This window comes from Chrysochloris asiatica, unplaced genomic scaffold (genome assembly GCF_000296735.1).
Source record: "Chrysochloris asiatica unplaced genomic scaffold, ChrAsi1.0 scaffold00025, whole genome shotgun sequence".
Taxonomy (NCBI): domain Eukaryota; kingdom Metazoa; phylum Chordata; class Mammalia; order Afrosoricida; family Chrysochloridae; genus Chrysochloris; species Chrysochloris asiatica.
In genome coordinates, this window is record NW_006408543.1 from 2,071,202 (window position 1) to 2,092,124 (window position 20,923).

The 20,923-nt window shown below is 44.7% G+C and overlaps 1 protein-coding gene across 1 annotated transcript in view; it reads left to right on the forward strand.

Moving 5' to 3' along the window:
• PPP1R13B (protein phosphatase 1, regulatory subunit 13B) overlaps window positions 1-20,923 on the forward strand; it is a 45,721-nt gene that overhangs the window by 4,073 nt on the left and 20,725 nt on the right. Inside the window, exons 2-3 of the mRNA XM_006839494.1 lie at window positions 1,182-1,301; window positions 7,360-7,436. Coding sequence (XP_006839557.1) covers window positions 1,182-1,301; window positions 7,360-7,436 — 197 coding nt within the window. The remainder of the gene's footprint in view (window positions 1-1,181; window positions 1,302-7,359; window positions 7,437-20,923) is intronic.

Below are 20,923 nucleotides of genomic sequence, written 5' to 3' on the forward strand. Positions count from 1 at the left end.
GTACCTCACAACAACAACATACGCATGGATCTCAGTAAATGGAATACACCGGAGTCAGTTTGACTACATCTATAGGAAGAGATGATGGAGGAGCTCAATACCCCCAGCCAATGAGGAACAGACAGTACCTGCTCACATACTGAAGCTGACAAAAATTGAAACAGGTCCACTGGAGCCAAAACATATCCCATCTGAATCGAGTTCGTCTCAGGAACACATTTTCTGCATTAGACACTAATGATCAAAGACTGGAAGAGTTGTGGGATGATATCAGGAACATCATTTGGGAAAAAAGCCAAAGGCTTTTCTTTGGAAAGGAGAAAAGCGGATGTCAGAAGAGACTGAAGCTTACTCTTGCATGTACAGAAGTCAAAGTAACTGGAAGAAATGAGGAAATAAAAGAGCTGGACAGAAAATTTCAAAAGTCATCTTGATAAGAGAAATGCTGTTGAGCTGGTTCCATTCTGACACATAACAACCCCGTAGAAAGTTTCCGAGGCTGTAAATCTTTTTGGAAGCAGAAAGCCTCATCTTTCTTGCTCAAGGGACTGGTGGGCTTGATCCTGTGAGCACCAGTGCTTCTCCTCTACAGCCACCACTATTCTTACTTGTATTTATATGTTGCCTAATTATTTCCCATTTATAAGCCTGATTTTATTCATGAAAATTAAAATCCGGTGCTCGGAACATCCTTGAATTGTAATATGTGTATGTGTGTGCTATTATGTTGTTAAGTGTCAACTGTCGGTTTCGACTCTTAGTGACCTTGTATAGGGTTGCTGATGGATTTGAACCACAGACCTTGCAGTCCAGTAGTTTTCCAGTAGCATCTCACCAAGACCCCCATATATATATGTTTGTACATTTACTTATTTTTTTGTTTTCATTGTTTCCCATTTTCATTCCTCCTTTCCTGAACCTTCTGAATTTTGTCCTTGGATGAATGCTGCCCATCTTTTATATGGTTGATGATTCTAAGGAGTGTGTCCTATCTCTCTGGTGTTCTTGCTCCTCTTATAGACTTGGCTATTGTTTGACTGAAAATTGAACCACGAGGGCAAGTTCAGTTCCTGACCAACAGACTGACTAAGGGCCGTAGTCTCAGGGGTTCATTTCGTTTTTGTTTTTGCTAAGAATATCTTGTTGTTGAGGTAAATGTGATGTATTGGTGTTTTTTCTAGAACGCCCCATACCCTTTGATCATATGATGTATGAACATCTTCAGAAGTGGGGGCCACGAAGAGAAGAAGTAAAATTTTTCCTTCGACATGAAGATTCCCCAGCTGAAAGCAGTGAAGAAGGTAAACACATGTTATGTCCTCCTGTTTGTTCATTTGTGTCCTAAAGCCTATAGAAAAGTAGGAATCAGTATTAAAGTATTCACAGCTTTCACCTGTCTCACGTGAAGAGAGGGCGAGTTGGAGTGTTGTGTTCCTTCGAATTCTGTGATTGCGGTTTGCTGTTTAGCCATCCAGCCTCTGGCCCTCCTCAGGACTCGAAGTCAGTCAGAGCATGTATGCAGACATGGTAAGGAACTTGCTATTTGAAAGAATTCTTTTGATAAATACCAGGAGGGATAAATATCTAGATTTTAAAACAAAGAACTCATAAAAGGATTAAGGAAGTTCAACTGAGAAACGACTCATACTACAAAGAGCTCATTTCCTTTACGTAGAAAAAGTTCTTAGAACTGAATAGTAAAGAATCCAATAGCAAATCAGACAAAATATATGAAGACACCATACTTCACAGTAAAAGAAATATACTGACCCTAGGATATATGAGGAGTCCTGGTGTGGCACTGTTTGATAAGCACTGGACTGCCAACCACAAGGTTGGTGGTTCAAACCCACTAGCCACTCCTTGGAAACCGTGTACAGGATCACTCTGAGTCAGAACTGACTTGACACATTTAACAACAACAACAGTGATCTAGGAAAAGATGCTCCGCGTTACTCCTAAGGAGAGACACCGTGGAGCAGTACCTGGAGCTGCTAAGCTTAAGGCTCAGGTCGGTGAAGAGGAGCAGTATGGCAGGAGTGAGGAGAAAAAGCAACTGGCAGCCTTTGTAGTGACCCATTTGGGAGTACCGGCTAAACTTACACAAGCAGTCTCATGTCTGAGAACGTATTCTAAAGCTGTACCTGCACACATACAGAGCCATGTGTGTCCTGCTGCTATCAGCAAGCTAAATGCCCAGCCATGGAGTCCAGCGGAGTAGCTGGCCATACTGCCATATTCCACCAGCATAGTGAGGAGGTGCAAAGATGCACAGGCATGTGCACACCACATAAAAGAGACAAAAAATGATGTGTCCATGTTGCTGCTGATCCTGAGTATGTGTGTAAAGGACAAGACCCTTCAGAAGTCACCCAGGAAACCGGCAGTCCTGCTAACCTGGAGGGGACACAGGCTTCCATTCCAGACCTTATTCCTGTGAGTTTTGAATCACAGGAATCCTAATCATAATTTTTAATTAAAATTAAAATAATAAATAAGGAAATCACCTCACTCTGGGAAGAATACACACTGTACAATTAACTGAGTATACTCTTAACTTGTTATTTTATATACTTTAGTTGTGTTTGAATTGTAACAAGATCTTGGAGTACGTCTAGTGTTTAATAAAAATGAAGTCAAAGCAACACAAAGGCATCCTTTTATAAAGATGCCATTGTTGCATGTTCCCTTACTTTGTTTGTATTTTACTTTAAAGAAAATATTGAGATGAGCTATGTATGGTCCACTGATGTCAGTCTGAGGACTAAAGTGCGCCTGAGCCAAACCTCATATGTGTGTGAAAGCTGGACAGTGAATAAGGAAGATCGTAGAAGAATTGATGCCTTTGAGTTACGGTGTTGGAGGAGAATATTGAAAGTGCCATGGGCTGCCCATAGAACCAATAGATCTGTTTTGGAAGAAGTGCAGCCAGAGTGCTCCTTGCAGGCCAGGATGGCCAGACTTTGTCTCTCATACATTGGACATACTGTCAGGAGGGACCAGTCCCTGGAGAAGGACATCATGTTTGGTAAGGTGGAGGGTGAGAGAAAAAGAGGAAGACCCCCAGCGAGGTGGACTGACACAGTGGCGGCAGTGATGGGCTCAGGTGTAGCAGCGATTGTGACGTTGGCCCTGGACCGGGCAGTGTTTGTTCTGTTGTTCACAGGGTCGCTGTGAATTAGTACTGACTTGATGCCACTAAGAACAACAGTGGTCTACAGTATCCTTCCATGTTGTTGTTGTTGTGAAGTGCTGTCAAATCAGTTCTGACTCATAGCGACCATGTGTAGGGTTTCTGAACCACCAACAGTGTTTATCCTACAGTGCCACACCAGGACTCCTCCAGTAGCTGTAAATATTGTTATGATGCTGGTTTTTAAGTGCACCGTTATGTCTGGAGTTTATTCCACTGGCCTCTTGGCTCAGCTCTCAGCTCAGTTTCACCTTAAACAAGTCCCTTCCTCACTGGGCAAACCCCTCCTTAGGTGAGTTGAAGGAACAGATCATTAGAGTGCTGATTATTTGTTTAACTCTGCCTGAGATCTCCAGATACAGTTATGCCCTCACTTGCCAAAAAAATAATAAAAGCCAAACTCACTGCCATCGAATCATCTCCGATTCCTAGCTCTGGTGGTACAGGGAGTTAAATGTTGGGCTGCTCACTGAAAGGTCTGTGGTTCTAGCCCACCAGCTGTCCGCAGGAGAAGACTGCGACAGTCTGCTTCCATAAAGATTGCCAGACTCAGCCATCGACGGGCACTGCTACTCTATCCCTAGGGGTGCTATGGGTCAGACTCACTTGCCTAGCTATGTTTAGATAGAAAAAGGTTGGTTTGTATCCCTGTACTATAGACATCCACACCCTTGTTGTCCCTGGGTGGGAAGGTAGGTCTTATTTTATTCTCCTTCTATAAAGTTTAGAAAATGTTAAGGCTAGTTGCTCTTCTGTCTCAGAGGGTGGGCGGGAATGGTGGCTGTGGAGTTGATGTTCCTTACTTTGGTGGAAACTGAGTGGGTCTCTAGTGACCAGGCCTAGGCCTGCTCCACTGGGGCTGGTACTGATGGCTCACACAGCGTTCACCCCTGCAGAGCAGTCAGCATAGCGCCTGGCTCCAGCTGGCCCCACCTCAGCTGCATTCGTTTTCATTTGTAGGAGAAGCCTCCTCATGGGCTCAGCTGATGCTCTCTTCTCGCTTCTGTCATTAGCCAGCTTCTTCCCTGCACGTTGTCTCCAGTGCCTCTGTCAGCCGTCCCTCTGCCTACTCCACAGAGCTCAAGGAGAGGGAAAAAGACAGACAGCGCCGCTCTCTTGGGTGCTTTGTCCTGCTTTGTTGTTGCTGCTGCTTCCTTGTTTCCTGTACTTCTCTTCCCAGTTTATTTCCTAAACAGCCGGAGTTTAGGGTCCAAGAGCAGAGGAGAAAGAATTCCCCGTCAGTTGATGGCATCTGAAAATGATGACCCATCTACGTGCTTATTGGGTGTTGGATGTGGAGCCAGAAAGCATTAGAAGAGACCACAGACAGGCTTACAAGCCAGAGAGCTGATTAAAAGCTGGAATACAGCATGTTCTGGTAGCGAGGTGCCACCCCTGGGTTCTGACTCATAGCAAGCCAGTGTAGGAGTGGCTGGTGGGTTTGAACCACCAACCTTGTAGTTAGCAGTCTAGTGTTTATCCTATAGCGCCACACCAGGAGTCCAGAACAAGGCATTTGTTGTTGTTATTGCTAAGTGTCGTTGACTCTGTATAGGGTTTCCAAGAGAGTCTTTTGTTCCAAACTGACCTTTGGTCCTGCGCTTATCCTACAGCACCACACCAGGACTCCATTAGCCATTAGGAAAATGCAAAACAAAACAAAACCACAGCGGGCTACCGACCATCACATAGCTATCTAAACGGTGAAGGAAAATCAGTGGTAAGAGCAAATTCCGGTATGAATGTGGAGAGAGTGGATCACTTTTACATTAGTGATGAGAAGGGTCAATGGTATGGCTGCTCCTGAAAACAATTTTGACAGTTTCTCTAAAAGCTCAGCATGTGACCCAGAAAATACACTTCTGGATATTTACCCCAGAGAAATTAGACTACGTTCATTCACATAAAAGCTGATGTGAAGTGCTGTCGAGCCGGTCCCAATCCATCATGACCCTGTATAGGGTTTCTGAGGAGCAGCTGATAGTTTTGAACTGCCAACCTTATGGTTCAGACTGACCTTGTGATCTAGCACATTATCTGATGTTTATAGCTTCTGATTTTTGCCTAAAATTAGAAACAATCAGGTGTTCAACAGGTCGACGGTTAAAATGTGGTGCATCCATACCATGGATGCTGTCCAGTCGGTTCCAACTCATAACAACCCTGTATAGGGTTTTCATGGAGCAGTTGGTGGGTTTGAACTGCTGATCTTGTGGTTCACAGCTCAGTGCTGATCCTATAGCCCCATTAGGGGTCCAAATAAATAAACTATGGCTGGCACCAATAGCCTGGTGACTCTCCAGAGAATTATTCTGAGACTCCATTTATGTAACACTCTTGAAATGATAAAATTAAAGACATAGACAACAGGTTAGTGGTTGCCTGGGGCTGAGGCTGTGGTACAAGTGAGAGAGAAGTGGGGATGCTGTAAAAGAGCCGCATGAGGTTCCTCGTGTTGCTGGAATGTTCTGTCTCTATGTTCTGTCAGGACCCTTGTTGTGATGTTTACTGGGTAAAGGGCATGACAGTCTTGGTATCACTTCTTAAACCGGCATATGAATCGACATCGGTCTCAATATAAAATATCTAACTAAAAGAATGTTAAACTCACAAAGAGCAGCAACTTCAGTCTCAGGTTAAATCAAAGGAAATGCGTAGCTTCTGATGTCTTCTCCATGGCTTCAAAACGATAGGAGAAAGGGTGGGAGAGTGGGAAGACCCTATGTCAGGAGAGAAGATAGGAGAAAGGGTGGGAGAGTGGGAAGACCCCATGTCAGGAGAGAAGATAGGAGAAAGGGTGGGAGAGTGGGAAGACCCCATGTCAGGAGAGAAGATAGGAGAAAGGGTGGGAAGACACCATGTCAGGAGAGAAGATAGGAGAAAGGGTGGGAAGACCCCATGTCAGGAGAGAAGATAGGAGAAAGGGTGGGAAGACACCATGTCAAGAGAGAAGATAGGAGAAAGGGTGGGAGAGTGGGAAGACCCCATGTCAGGAGACACTGCCTGGGCTTTCTTCCTCTGCTCCAGCATCCACCAGGTCTCTAATCTTTGGATGTCTTCTGCCTGCTAATGGTGTGAGCGTCTGCTCACTGGGGATGTTTCAAAGTGAGGCTTTTATGTTGAGGCAAATGCAAGTTTAGCGATTTCAAATATTTCAACCGTTTCTTGTAAAACTTCCACATTGTTAGATGACCGATGTAAGGAAGTTTGTAGCTTTTTAAAGCCAAATTCTCTATAGGAAGTCATATAGTCCAGGACCGAGCCAGGTCCTGAGGTGGGAGAATCCCAAGCAAAGCTTCACATAAATGCTGGGTTGTGGGAGTCACGTGGAACCAAGCACACACCACACCAGAGACATGGGCTTGTAGGCCTTCCGGTTTACCTGCTACAGTGCTGCGCCATTCTGCTTGATTTCATGCAACAAGTGTGATGGCATGGAAGTGACTTTCCAGTTAGACTTGAAGTCTGGCCCGATAACCATACGGAATTCCTAAGATTGCCCATTTGGCATGGTGTACCTTTTCAATTAGAGCCCTGCTGTGGCACTGTAGGTTAATGGGTTGGACTGCAAAGGCAGTTTGAACCACAAGGTCGGTGGTTCAAGCTCACCAGTTGCTCCTTGGAAACCTTATAACAGGGTCTCTACAGATCGGAACCAACTCAAGGGCTGTGAACATTGTCACCACTTCCTCGAAGTTTAATGAGGATTAAGTTTTTGTATCCATTTGGTTTTTCATTACTGGGTAATATGGTCTATTTTGTTGTTGTTGTTGTTATGTGCTGTGGAGTTAGTTCTGACTCATAGCGACCCTGCACAGGGTTTCTGAGGCTGTAAATCTTTATGGGAGCAGAAAGCCTCATCTTTCTCCCGTGGAACGGCTGGTAGTTTCGAACTGCTGACCTTGCAGTTCGCAGTCCATTTCATAACCACTACGCTACCAAATTGTAAAAGTCATTTGATGTGTCAATTTTAGGGTCCTAAAAGAGAATGTAAAAGAAAAAGATGGCACTCAGAATCCTTTATGAAAGCTGACCAGTGATGCAGCTTTTCCTCTTATGAAATAGCCTGGTATTCCACACCGTGCCCATTAGAATCAAAGAGGGCCTGGGCGAGTATCCCTTTATTCACGTGTCATTTAGTAAGTGTGGTACTTTGATGTCTTTAGGTGGCCGTCAGACTCAAGAGCAAAGAACTCAGAGAAATGTCATCAATGTACCGGGAGAAAAACGCACTGAAAATGGGGTGAGTAATAGTAGATTAAATGGAATCTTTTAAATTGCTTTTTACAGGTATTATTAAGTTCAGCCTATCATTGATTTTAAAATACTTTCTGGCCTAAAAATGGTCATTTCTATGGAAATGGAAATGGAAGCATTGTATGCCCTAAACTAGACTCAGCCACGGTGGGCTCACCAGTCCACACCTGTGGCCCGAGCCCTGGAGAGAGTGGTCTAGACTGGCCTCCAGCATTGCCTTTCTGGGCATGTGACGATGCACTGCCCTGTGGCCACACATGGTCAGTGTCTGCACTAAGAGTTGATCTTGTGACCCTTCTGTCAGGTTTACAAAATGAAGAATGAGTTAATGTTGATGTCTTCTCAAGGTTAACTGTAGGAGAAACGATCCCCTTAGCCACTTTGGTGTGGAGGGTTGGCACAAAGCTGAGCCCTGACCATAGGTGAGATGTCCGAGGAGAGGGTTCTTCTTGAGAAACGCTGGGGTGTTAGAGTGAGCAGGTAGAGAAAGTGTCGCTATGTCTTCTCTGGAAATTTTATTAATAACGTTTTCAAATACTTTTATTGTTTGGTGCCATCTAGTCGGCTCTGACTCATAACGTAACAGCAGAACCAAACACTGCCCGGTCCTGGACCAGCTTCACACTTGTTATGTTTGAGCCCCTGATGCAGCCACCATGGGAATCCGTCGCACTGTGGGGCTTCCTCTTTTTTGCTGACCCTCGCTCTACTTTTCCAGGAATGATATCCTTCTCCAAAACTGGTCCTGCCACTCTACGCATCCAAAGTATGAGAGGCAAAGTCTTGCTGTCCTCAGTTCTAAGGAGCATTCTGACTGCACTCCTTCCAAATATTTTTAATTCTAAATACTTCCAAGACTAGAAAATTAGCTGATTGCTTTTTGTGGCTCTGCCTCTAACTAGATATGCAGCCTTGGGCAGGTTAACTTGCTAGCAGGGGGCTTGCCCAGTTACAGATGGTAGAGAACAAGTGTCTGAGATATGAAGGGCCCATGTCCAAACACTCGCGTTAGAGTTTTTTGTCTAGCTAGCTTTGAGCAAGTTACTTTTCTTCTCTGCTTTCCAACTTTATTAGTGAATTGCTATTTCAATTCTCTTATTGGCTCCCTTTGTGACTTTAAATGATAAATCTGTATTTCTTTGTATTGTCAACTTTCATTCAACTTTCAGGGATGGCCCCTCTTTATTAGGTAAAGTTATGAATCCCCCTTTATTTTCTCCATTTCCCCTCTCCTCCAACTGCCTTTCAGCTCCTTCAGCTATTGAGGGAGGAGGAGGAAAACAAACCAGTTGTCATTGTGTTGACTCCAACTCAAGGCAACCCCGTCTGTGTGCTTTAGACTACAACGGCACTCCATAGGGTCTCAATGGCGGCGACCTTTTGGAAGTAGATTATTGGGTCTTTCTTCCAGGAGACCTCTGATGTTGTTGTTGTCCAGTCAGTTCCGAGTCATACCGATCAATAGAGTCAAACCATCAATCTTTCCGTTAGTAGCCAAGTGCTGCCCGAGGACTCCCCTTCAACCATATCATACTTGTCTGTTGTCTAGATTGATAACATTTGTGTTCCATTAACTATGATGACAGTTTGTAGGTCTTGCCTGTGGATTGGTTATAAAGTTGAAAGCCACCTGTGAGACAGGTGGTGTACGGGGCAGTATCTCCTTCTCGTTGCCCCTTTGCCTCTTGGGAAGCAATACTCCTAATGTCAAGGTTACGAGTCTCCTTCCTTACATTCCAGAGTCTAAAGGTCATTCCACAAATCCTTTTCTCACTCCTGCTTTCTGTCATACAAAGCCTCTTCAAGCCTGGAGCCCCTAGGACTGGCTTCTGGAGGTCTCAGACCCCATTGGTGAAGTGCTGCCTCACAAGGTCTGAGGTGGGGCTTCTCATTCAGAAGGTCCCAGTGCCTATCACACACTGCAGCAAGCTTCCAGAACTTACTGGCCCAGCAGAATTTTGCAGCTCCGTTTGAGTGCTCAGACTTGCCACCATCTAAAGTGCAGGGAAGGTGCAGAAAGACTGAGCAGGCTGTGTGTTGAGGGGCGTGTGTACGTGACGTTGGAAGGGCTCAGAAGGAAAGGGGTGCAGTGGCATCAGGAAATGTGTGTGGTCTACGTGTGAGTTTATAATTAGAGGAAAGTAGGAGACCTAGTCTAGAGGTGTGGCTGTGTGCTGGAAGCATCCCATGACAGATGGTACTATTTCCTGTCTGGCACGCACCCCTGCACTATCTCTGTAGAGCACTTGATTACCTACGGGGCATGTTCCCGTGCATTTTTATAGCAGGCTTTAGAAGACTCCTTCCCACAGGTTCTGGTGTGTGCCTGGCCTGAGCTGGGTGCTCTGGGAGTAGGACTGGGGGAGGCAGCCCTTGGAAGGAGGGAGGGAGTGTGGGCCGGATGCCAAGGTGGTGTGACGCACCCTCTCAGCAGCAGCTGATGTAGGAGGTGCCCTGAAAAGTCAGGTTAACCCACCTGCTGCTTGGACTTTGCTACAAGGGCAAAATGATTTCTTCTCTTCATAGATGAGGGGTCTTCAACATGTTATTGGAATCAGGGAACTAAAAGAAAACGGAATTTTTTCATGAACTTTTTGAAGCCTCCTCATATAGTTTTAGAGTCCTGGTGTGGTACAATAGGATAAGCACTAGACTGCTAATCTCAAGGTTGGCAGTTCAAACCCACTAACCACTTCTCAAGAACTCTATCCTTGGTAGTTAGGAGTCAGAACAATCCCAGCAGCACTTCATCTACTGAAACAACGTCTCGTTTTACTCACAGCTGTGATTCATTACAGACAAACCAGCCCAAACCAGCAGAGGGGAAAGGCATGAGGGGCGGAGTCCAGGGCTAACCAGGTGGAGTCACTTAGGGCAGCGCCCCCCCCCCCCCAATTCCTCCAGCAGGGAGGAATGACACATGTGTCAAAGGTTGCCCATCAGGGACCCTCTTAAGAGACTTGGTGCTAGGCACCTGGGCACGTCTGCCTGGCACATTCCAGGATCCCAGACTCACAGCAAGTGTGGTGCAGACACCACATTGTTTGCACAAGTAGTTTAGGTACCAGAAGCCACCTTTACGAGCTAAGGAGTACTGGGAACCGTCCTGAAATCCACTGGCCAAGAGTCCACCTTGTGAGCAGGCCTTTCCAAGGTGAGTCGTCAGGCCTGTGGGAACTCCCTTTTGCCCAGCTACATTCCAGTCCGCTCCTGGAGGTACGTCCCCAGCCAAGCAGCTTACAGTCGGGATCCATGAGAAACTGCCATTAGCTTTTCGTCCATTTTCTTATGAACTCTGAAAGCCCCGTTGTATTTCTGACCACCCGGTTAGGCTATGGCCTCTTGACCCTGCCCCATATGTCTTAGGAGTTTTATAGTTTGACTCTCATATTTAGGACTTAGATCCATTTTGTGTTCATTTTTATGTATGGTGTGAAGTCAGACTCCAAATTCATTCTTTTGCATGCGGATATCAAGTTGTCTGCACACCATTTGTGGAGACGACTTTTCTTTCCTCTCTGAGAGAGAACCTTTGTGGGAATTCAGCTGAACCGTAAGTGTAAAGTGTGCGCCTGTGTACCTTTCTTTTCTGTATGCTACCCAGGACCCCTCTGTGCCTTCAGCGCCCAGGCCAGGTCACATGTCATTTATTTAGAGCGTGGATTGGTGCCAGGCAGGAGAACGCCGGTAACCAGCACGTGGAGTTGGACAGGAGACGGAGAAGTCACGTGTTTCTTAAGCCTCTTTGGCTCAGTCTGCCTTGTTTTGGGGACCCCACATCCATTGCCCTCAGGGGCCTGTGTGCTTTCATCTGCTCCAGGCTTCGGGGCAGGGGCAGGGCAGGGGGTGGAGTACGTGGTGTCGCCAGCGGTCTGGGTGTTCTCACCTCTCCTGGACTGAGGCTGCTCTAAGCCAACTAGAGTCACGTCTCACCCACTCTTCTCAGGGTCCAAACATTGTATTGTCTCCACTCTTGCTTTTGTGGTTTTATGTTAATGTTTTAAAAAATATATATCCCTTTACTGTCCTTTAGTGGAGTTTTAAGATATAATGAAATAAGGGTGAATAATCCTCTGGTTTTTCAGTAGAGCTTGATGTAGATTTCTTTTAAGTCCTCTTGTTGGCATTTGATAAATATGCTGAATCTGAGAATTGGCATCTGTCTTAGGGTTCTCTAGAGAAACAGATGTGTGTAGTAGATGTGTAGTGGGGGGGCGGGGGGGTGCATATAAAGAGAGGGAGGTTTGTTTTGATGAATTGATTCACGTACGTGTGAATCTGTTAAGTCCACAGTGCATCGATCAGGCAACAGGCTGCATAGCGGTACCAGCAGCCCTCTGTTCCAGTTCTGGCAGGTCAGGCAGTGTGAGGAGCCAGGAGTTCCACCAGAACTCCCACCCACAATAGGGAGGGCCATCCGATGGCTGAGGCCCACCCACAGTAGGGAGGGCCATCTGCTTCCCTGAAAGCCAGTTGATGCCATCACATCTATTCTAGTGCAGCTGTGGTCTCGGCCATGCCATTGAGGGTCTCCCTCATGTTTGCTGACTTAATTAGACAACATTCTCTTGTTATAAAACGGACTTTCATTGGTTACTATTTGGAGGTGCACTGTAGATGCATGCAGTGATACCACAGTAAAGCCGCTTAAGAATTCATTCAAGTTTTCAGTTCTGGCTTTCATTGTGGTTTTCCCTTGTTCAGATTTGAAGCTTCTCTTGCTTCTGGCCACAGACAGTTCCTAGTCTGCAGCCTGCCACTCCTGTACTGTCGATGGGTCCTGCTGCTGTCTAGTTGTGGCAACCTTAGAGCTGGACCATAGCATTCTTGGAGATGTGGGTGATGGTTTGTGTTGCTGTGTTTGTGAGCGCTGAGATAGGCTCACTCCACTGGCCAGTGGGCTGGTGAGCAGGTGCAGATACGTAGGGGAGATGGCCCCCACTCCCTACAGTACAGCAGGTGCATTTCTCCTTCACCCCTTCGTGGAGGTCCTGACTTTTCAAGGTTGTGGGTGTAAGCAGGCATCTCCTCTTTGACTCCCTACTCTGTATGTAATCATGCCGGGTGGAGAGGACATGTCTCCGGGGGTACAGTGGACTAGAAGGTGCCCGAGTTTTGTTGTTACTAGTTGCGATCGAGCTAGTTGCAACCATGTGTGCAGAGTTGAACCGCTTTGTAGGATTCTCAGCTGTGACCTTTTGAAAGCAGACCATCAGGCCCCTCTTCCGAGGCACTTCTGGAGGGTCTGAGCACTTAACCGTCTGACCCAGACTTTCCACTTTCTCTTTGTGTTTGCTCCTGGTAGCTTCTTCACTGTGTCAGGTCAGTCATGCTTTCATAGATAGGTTGTATAGTGTGCCTTTTCGATGTGGTCATGGGGCATGAGTTCAACACTGGAAACGGCATTTCCCTGGAGCCGGCATGTACCTCTCCTGGTACTGAAGGTCGCTGCCTGTTGTCCGTGGGCTTTCACAGCTCTGCTCCCTGCTGACCTTTCTGTCCTTGGCAGTCCCAGCATCTCGCCTTGGGTGAAATATGTGTTGAACTGAATCAAAATGGGTGAATTTTAATCAGAAGAGTAATTCACATGGAGACAGTAGAATAACATTGTAGTAGCATTGCCTGTAGGGAGGAAGCTGATAGCAATTTTATATCTGATGGGCTCTTATTCATTCTTCTAAATGTTTTATTGTGAATTATGTAATAGTTTACATGGGAGAACATTAGTTTTAAATTCATCCTATCGTATATCGTTTCATTGCCATGGCTATAATCCCCTCCATGCATCATCAACCACTGAAAGGGTATACACTACAAGCCTGCCCCCCAGTCGTCAGCACACAGCCCCTCTCCCTCTCTGGGTCTAAAGTTCCCAGCTACTCCATTTCCTCGTCTCTTATTAATTTTTGAGAATTAGAAATTGTTGAAATATTTCATATCCTAGCTCTAGACCACATAGAGTGTAATGAGATGCTTGAAAGACTGCTTTATTAAACATTGTATATGGTAAACATAAGCATACTTGTTGGTCAAGAATCTTTATATCCGTACTATGTGATTTTTGTTTACTACGTAGATAAATAAAATACTATCCAAACCTGAACATCTGTAACCTTGGAGAGAGAGGGAGAAAAAGAGGACTGATTGACTGTTCCTAGAATATTGAATGAGCATGAATAGATTTTATTTTAATTATTTTGTCAAAGCTTGGCCATTTTTTTAAATGACATCATACTTGAAAAAGCAGTTGTACTTTTAACAGTAGTAATTTTTAAAATATTTTATAATGATTCACTTTCAAGATTGGCTACTGGATGTTTGGTCTCATCATCTCTCTTGGTTTTTATTGTGAACTAGAGCGCGGGTCGAGAAGATGATATAAAACACGTGGCTCATGTGATTCCCATCCGCCTAGATTTTAGCCTGCCCCCTGCAATTCTTGTCTAATAATTCCATCCAGTTTATCTTCATTGTAGATAGACCAAAGCCGCTTCAGTTTTCTCGAATGGCTCAGAGCAGGAAAGCTGGAGACAGATGTGTGAACTCACATGTCACATCACAGGGCGCCAAGTGTAGCGTACATAGAACAAGACTCCAACTGTGTGGTGAATGGGTGAACATGGTAGGGGTGAGTTGCCAGAGCAGAGGCATGCAGTTCTGTGGGAGCATAAAGGGGGATTTATGTCCAAGAATATTAATGAGCATAAACATAATGTGGACTCCTGGTGTGGCGCTGTAAGATAAGCACTGGACTGCAAACCACAAGGTCAACAGTTCAAACTCACCGGCTGCTTCTCGGAAATCCTGTATAGGGTCACTGTGAGTTGGAACCAACTTGACAGCTCTTAACAACAACAACAAACATATTTTATTCTGATTATTTTGTCAGAACTTTTTGTTTTAGGGATTTTTTACATTGTTTGGAATGGCATTAGACAGAAACTCAGCAGGTTGCTGAACAATGAGGCTAAGTGAGGGGCGGCCAGGTGGTGGGCCTGAGCCAGTCCACATCACTGAGGGAGCGGAATGTCCTTCTCCGGGGGCTGTGTTCGGGAATCAAACAAGTGGGCCGTTTAGGGAGGAGGCCAGGTTTGGTAGGAAAGAGGGACTTCAGTAACACATATGTGCAGTTGGACATGAATTTGGAAATGTGGATCTTGAACCCCTTTGGACTCCCCAGTCATTAGGGATGGACTCTGCAGCAGGGTAATGTGTGCTCTCCAAAAGGAACACCTGCGAGCACTTCCCTGTGTCCATGTCAGCTCATTGAAACGTGAAAAAGGGAAGTCATTTTTTTTCTGATAATGTTATAGTTACATTTTGACTCTATGCCACTTCTTTGATCAAAGGTGAAATTACTTGGTTGAGGACTAAAATATGATATGAGCCCATCAGCATTAGCACTGGTCTCTGAAGTGACCTGTTTCCCAGGAGGTGCTTCAGTGCTGACAAAATCTGCCAGTGCTTTCTCTTCCTCATTGCCACGGAACGGGTGCCATTCCTCAGCCCTCTCTGGACTCTCGCGGTGCTGTTGGAATAACCACTGAATGCCTGTAAGCAGTGAGTAATAGAACGACAGACTGGAAGTGTGTAGCATCATGATGCCCTTTTACTGGAGTCTTGATGTGGCACTGTGGGCTAAGGTGCTGGACTGCTAACCACAAGGTCTAAGGCTCAAGCCCACCAGCAGCTCCAAGGAAACCCTATACACTTATCAACAACGTGCCTTTTTGCACTAGGTGGTCATGGTTTTGGAAAATGTGTCTGCAAATTCTTTGACATGCCTCCTTTCAAGAGGTGGCGCCCAGGTCCCTTGGCATTGAATGTGCACCAACACTAGTGACTTTGACCAGATAAGCATGGTGACAGTCAATGCATCTGTGACCTGAGGCTAGGTCTCCCTCCCCCCCCCCCCCCCCACACACACACTTGGATTGCTGGCCCCGGGAAAAGCCAGTGTGAGGGTGCTCCAGCAGCTGTGTGGAGAGGGCTGCCTGGGGGATAGCTGAGGCCTTCCACCATTAGTTAGCACCTACTTGTGAGTGAGTGGTCACTACACACCTGTAACCCCAGTCAAGCTTAGGACAACCGTACTGACTGACATCTGACTCGACCTCCTGAGAACCCAAAAGCTAGAGTCACCCAGCCCTGCTGCCTCTGGATTCCTGTCCCACAGATGAAAGCCATGCTCTGTTCTGTTCTAAGCCCCTTAGCTGTCACTCAGCAGTAGGCACTAATGTGTGGCCTAGGAAATAGACAGACCCAGGTGGACTGTTGAGAGCCAAATCGTTTTAATCACTGGAAAGATATGCGACTCAAGCTTAGCTAAGGACTGAGTAGCCTGTCAGTGCCTCTGGTACATCCAGAGCTGCGTGGTGGAAACCTCGGAGCAAGCGGGCTGCATGGGGCCCTTCCCTCTGTATCGTGCTGTGTCCATCCACCTCTTAACTGCGAAGCTGCAGCTCTCAAACAGAACGTAAGTAGGCACAGGAAAGAAAACCATCTTGTTTCCAAGGACATGGACCCTGAAGAAGAGAGAAAGTAGAAGAGGTACCTGTCGGGTCACAGGCCACACAGCGCTGGATGCACCCACCTGTCTTCACCCACGCCCAGCTCAGGGCTGGACCAGGCTCCACTCTGACGAGAGGTAGCACCGTGAATGCTGCTGTGTAAAACTGTACTGCTGCTGAAAGAACATTTTCTCCCTCTTTCTTTTGAAACGTTACCGTGACGTGAGTGAAGGTTTACAGAGACCCACCAAACCCTACACTCCGCTTCATCTCAGTGCTTGCTCGGCCTCCGTGTGTTTCCTGTTTCTGTTCCTCCTCCTCTCCCCACACTTCAGAACTTTGTCCTCGGCTAAATGCTGCCCATTTGATGTGGAATAGTGACCATTCTATGGTGTGGACCCTTTCTAGTGTTGTTGTCCCCTCTATAGACCTGTCCCCTGCTTGGCTGAGTACTGAGCCTCTGGGATGAGTTCACTTCCAGAGCTGATGACTGACCGAGGGCCATGGTCGCAGGGTTCCTCCAGTCTCCATCTGACCAGTAAGCCAGCTCTTTTTTATGACTTTGTTTCTTGGGGGGGGTTGATTTTTAATTTTTTGTGCTTTACTGACTATGCAAAAGCTTTCGACTTTGTAGATCATGAGAAACTCTGGCTAACGCTGTGAAGAACGGGTGTGTCAGACCCCGTCAGTGTATTACTGAGGAACTTGTCCATAGACCAAGAGACAGCTGTGAGAACAGAACAAGGGAAATATATGCGTGCTTTAAAATCAGTGAGGGTGTGTGCCAGGGCTCTATCAATTCACCATATTTGTTCAGTCTGAATGCTGAGCAAATAATCCAGAAGAACGGATTATATGAAGAAGAATGTGGCATCAGGATTGGAGGAAGACTTATTACCAACCTGCAATATACAGATGATACAACGTTGCTTGCTTAAAGCCCAAAAGACTTAAAATACTTCTGATAAAGATCAAAGAACTACAGTATTTAGTATGGTTGCACCTCAGTGTAAAGAAAATAAAAATCTTCACCACCGGACCAATAAATAACATCATGATAAATTGCTTGATCCACAACCAATGCTCATGGAAGCAGCTGTCAGGAAATCAGATGATGTAGTATATTGCATTAGGCAAACCTGCTGCAGAAGACCTCTTTCAAGTTTTAAAGAGCAAAGATACCAATTTGAGGACTAAGGTGTGTCTGACACAATCCACGGCATTTTCAGTTGCCTCAGATGCAGGTGAAAGTTGGACACTGAGTAAGGAAGACCAGAGAAGAATCATTTAAATGCATTTGAATTGTAGTGCTGGAGAAGAATATTAAAAATACCACGTTCTGCCAGAAGAGCAAACAAATCAATGCTGAAAGAAGTGCAGTCAGAATACTCCTTAGGAGCCAGGATGGCGAGGCTTCATCTTCTCCTTCTTCCGACGTATTTATTATCAGAAGGGACCAGTCCGTGAAGAAGGACATCATGCTTGATAAAATGGAAGGTCAGTAAAAAGGAAGATGTCCGAGGACATGGGTTAACACAGTGGCGGCAGCAACAGCCTCAAACATGACATGTGTGAGGAAGGTGCAGGACATGGCGGTGTTTCCTTCTGTTGTGCATAGGGTCACAAAGAGTCAGAATCAACTCTAAGGCGCTTAACAACAACCATGATTAGTAATGGTGAGCTTCTTTTCATGTGGTGAGTGACCTTTTGTGTATCATCTCTGGCGAATCCTTTACCATGGTTAAAATTGGTTGTTCGTCTTTTGTTGTTGAGTTGTAGGTGCTGTATAAGTTCTGTATACTAAAGCCTTGATGGAGTCCTGGTGTGGCACTGTAGGATAAAGCACTGGTTGAATTACAAGGTCATCAGTTCAAACAGAAACCCCATACAGAGGCACTATTGAGTTGAAACTGACCCAACAGCATTTAAACAGCAAAGTCTTGTCAGATACATAGTTCCCAAATATTTTCTCCCTTTCTATAGGCTTTCTAGTCACTTTCTTAAAAGTCTTGTTTGAACCTTTTTGTTGTGAATAGAATGAGGGGTTACAAAGAGATCATTAGTCCCACATTGAACAAACGAAACCCTTCTGTCATTACAGTGGTTGTCATTTACTCCATGTACCGTCAGTTAACATATTTACTTTGATTCACTTTATGTTTTCCCTCCCCTGCCCACTCTGTAACAATCATAGTTTCCATTTAGCAAGAAAATAACCTTCTTAACTTATTACAACAGAGCTGGTGGTGGTTATGTGCCGTGGAGTCGGTTCCGACTCATACAGTATTTGACCTTTTGGGATTGACTAAACGCACTCAACATAACGTCCTCCCGTTACATCCGTTACATCTGTGTTGTGATGTGTTCAGCAGATTTGTCATTATCCTTCAGTGTTACATAGTATCCCATATGTGCATGCACCAGAGTTTGTTTAACCACTCCTCTGTTGTTGGGCATTTCGGCTGTCTCCATTTTTTCGATGTGTCTCTTGTAGGCAGCATAGTGAAAGATTCTGTTTTCTTATCCATTCTGCTCTCTCCTTTGACTGGTGCATTGAATCCATTTACAGTCCGGGTCATTATGGATAGAGGTGAATCGATTGCTGTCATTTTGCTGTGTGGTGTTTGTGGTGCTGCGTTTCTCTGTTCCACATACTTTCTGTTCTGTTCATTTTGTTTGTGGATTTTCTTTTCATGTGCTTCATTTCTGTTGTGTTAAAGTTTGCTAAATCTTTCTGATTTTCCTCTTTTTAAAATTTTGATGTGCAGGTGTATTAATTTATTTTAAGGTTACCCTGTTGTTGTTTCTTTCCCCTATTTAATTTTTTCCCTATTTAAAATAGTCTGTTTTATCTTGAAATCTGCCTGACTTCCTAGCCATTTAAAAATTCCTACACTATCCCCTTTTTTTGCTTTCTAGTTGACATCATTGTCAATTGGTATATCTGGTTTCTTACTTTCAGTCTTAAGGTTTGTTTTATGTTAAATACTTCAGTGTCTGGACTGAGTTCTGGGTGGTAGTGTCGTGTATGGTAATCTCAGGCTACTGTCTGCTGTTGTGGGTTCTCAGTCCAAACAACACTCTTTGGTACTTTTGTAAACTTGGTCTGGTCATTACAAATTCCTTTAATTTCTGTTTATCAGAGAATGTCCTAATTTTGCCATCATATTTGAGGAACAGTGGAACAGTTTGCTGCTTATGTGATTCTTGGTTGGTAGTTTTTTTTCTTTCAGATGTTTGTATATGCCATCCCCATTGCCTTCCTGCCTACATGGTTTCTACTGAGAAATCAGAATGTATCTTACTGGTTTGCCTTTGAAGGTATCTTTTTGTTTTTCCTGAGCTACTCTCATGTCTTTGGTTTTGGAAGGTTTGATTATGATATGCCTTAGTGATTTTCTCTTGGGATCGATCCTGTTTTGGGGTTCGTTCAGCTTCTAGTATGCTTGTTTTCTTGTCTTTCTTGATGTTGGGGATGTTTTCTTCCACCAACTCTTCAACAGTTTTCCCCAAGCTTTTTATTCTCTTCCTGTTCTAGAATATTCTGATCACCTGTAAGTGATTCTTCTTCACGGTGTCCCACATCAGTCTTAGTCTTTCTTTCTTCAGATTTTTTCATTCTTTTTTCCGATTGTTCTTTTAGTATACTCGCACTGAAATTTATCTTCATGCTCAGTAGTTCAGATTTCCACTGCTTAAAATATACTCCTTTGTCCCTTCAGTTTATTGTACATTTGAAATCTTAGTATTAATCTTCTGGATTTTAAATTGCATGTTTTATATTGTTTCAAAATTTGCATTTATTTTGTCTGCTTGTTCTTGTAAAGTTTTTCTGTGTTTGCCTTGTGTTCCTCGATGTTTCTGTCAATACTTTGAAGATACCTAAAAGTATCATTTTAAAAATTCTTTTTCAGTTAGTTTCATTACCTTTTTTTCCTCAGAAACATTTTCTAGTTCTGTGTCTTGGTCATTTGTGCCCTTCTCTCTTGTTTCTTTGTATCAGCTAAAATTGTCATCTCTGGGGTATTGTGGAGTTACCATATGTGTTTCAATTGATGTTTATGTCTTGATGTGTTCGTAGGCATTCACTGACTGTCTCCTGTGGGTGGGTGTAGGAAGAGAATGGAAACATGTACACTGTTCTTGCCGCTGGTGCACCTAAGTTTAGGGTGGATTGGGGCTGGGGTTGGCTGTTGTCTGTCATTGATCAGATGGTATAGGAACTGGCATTAGCTCTTGCCCATGAATGGAGCTGCACAGGGTACAGTTGTGGCTGGGCTGTATGGGCACGGTTGCTGTCTCTATCGAGTGGGAAAGAGAAAACACCTCCTCCTACACACACACACAAGAAAACAAAACAGAATAAACAAACAAGGACCCAACAATGAAAATAGAAACTAATAAAGAAATAAAAACAGGCAGCAACCAGAAAAAAAGAATATAATAAGTATATGAAGGCAAAGAGGAACAGGGAAACAGAACTATATAGGAGAAAACTAAGAGTGGAAATAAAAGGAGCAGATTTTTAAAAACACTTGGAATAAATCAGGGAGAAGCCAGATGAAAATAGAATAGTAAAGATCAAAAGAAGGGGGAAAGAAGTAGGAAATGAGAAACAGAAGAAAATAAAAAACAAAAGTGGAGACATAAAGGATAAAATTCAAGGGAATGGAAAAAGAAGAAGGAAGAGGAGACAGAATAAACAATAAAAAATTATAAAGCAACAGAAAGAAAAAAAAAAAACAAACTCAGAAGCAAAACAAACAAAAACCCCCACAGTGCAGCTGTTGGATGTGGAGAAGAGAACTCTAGGAGCTCCTGCAGGCCAAGGAGCGCTCAAGGTGGCTTGGGAGGAATGTGCAGCAAGTTCCTGACCCTAGATGGAGTTCCTATTGTCCTCCACCTTGGTGTTATCTGTGTTTAGGGCGCTCAATCTGGAAGTAGTTCATAGGGGCCCTTGATG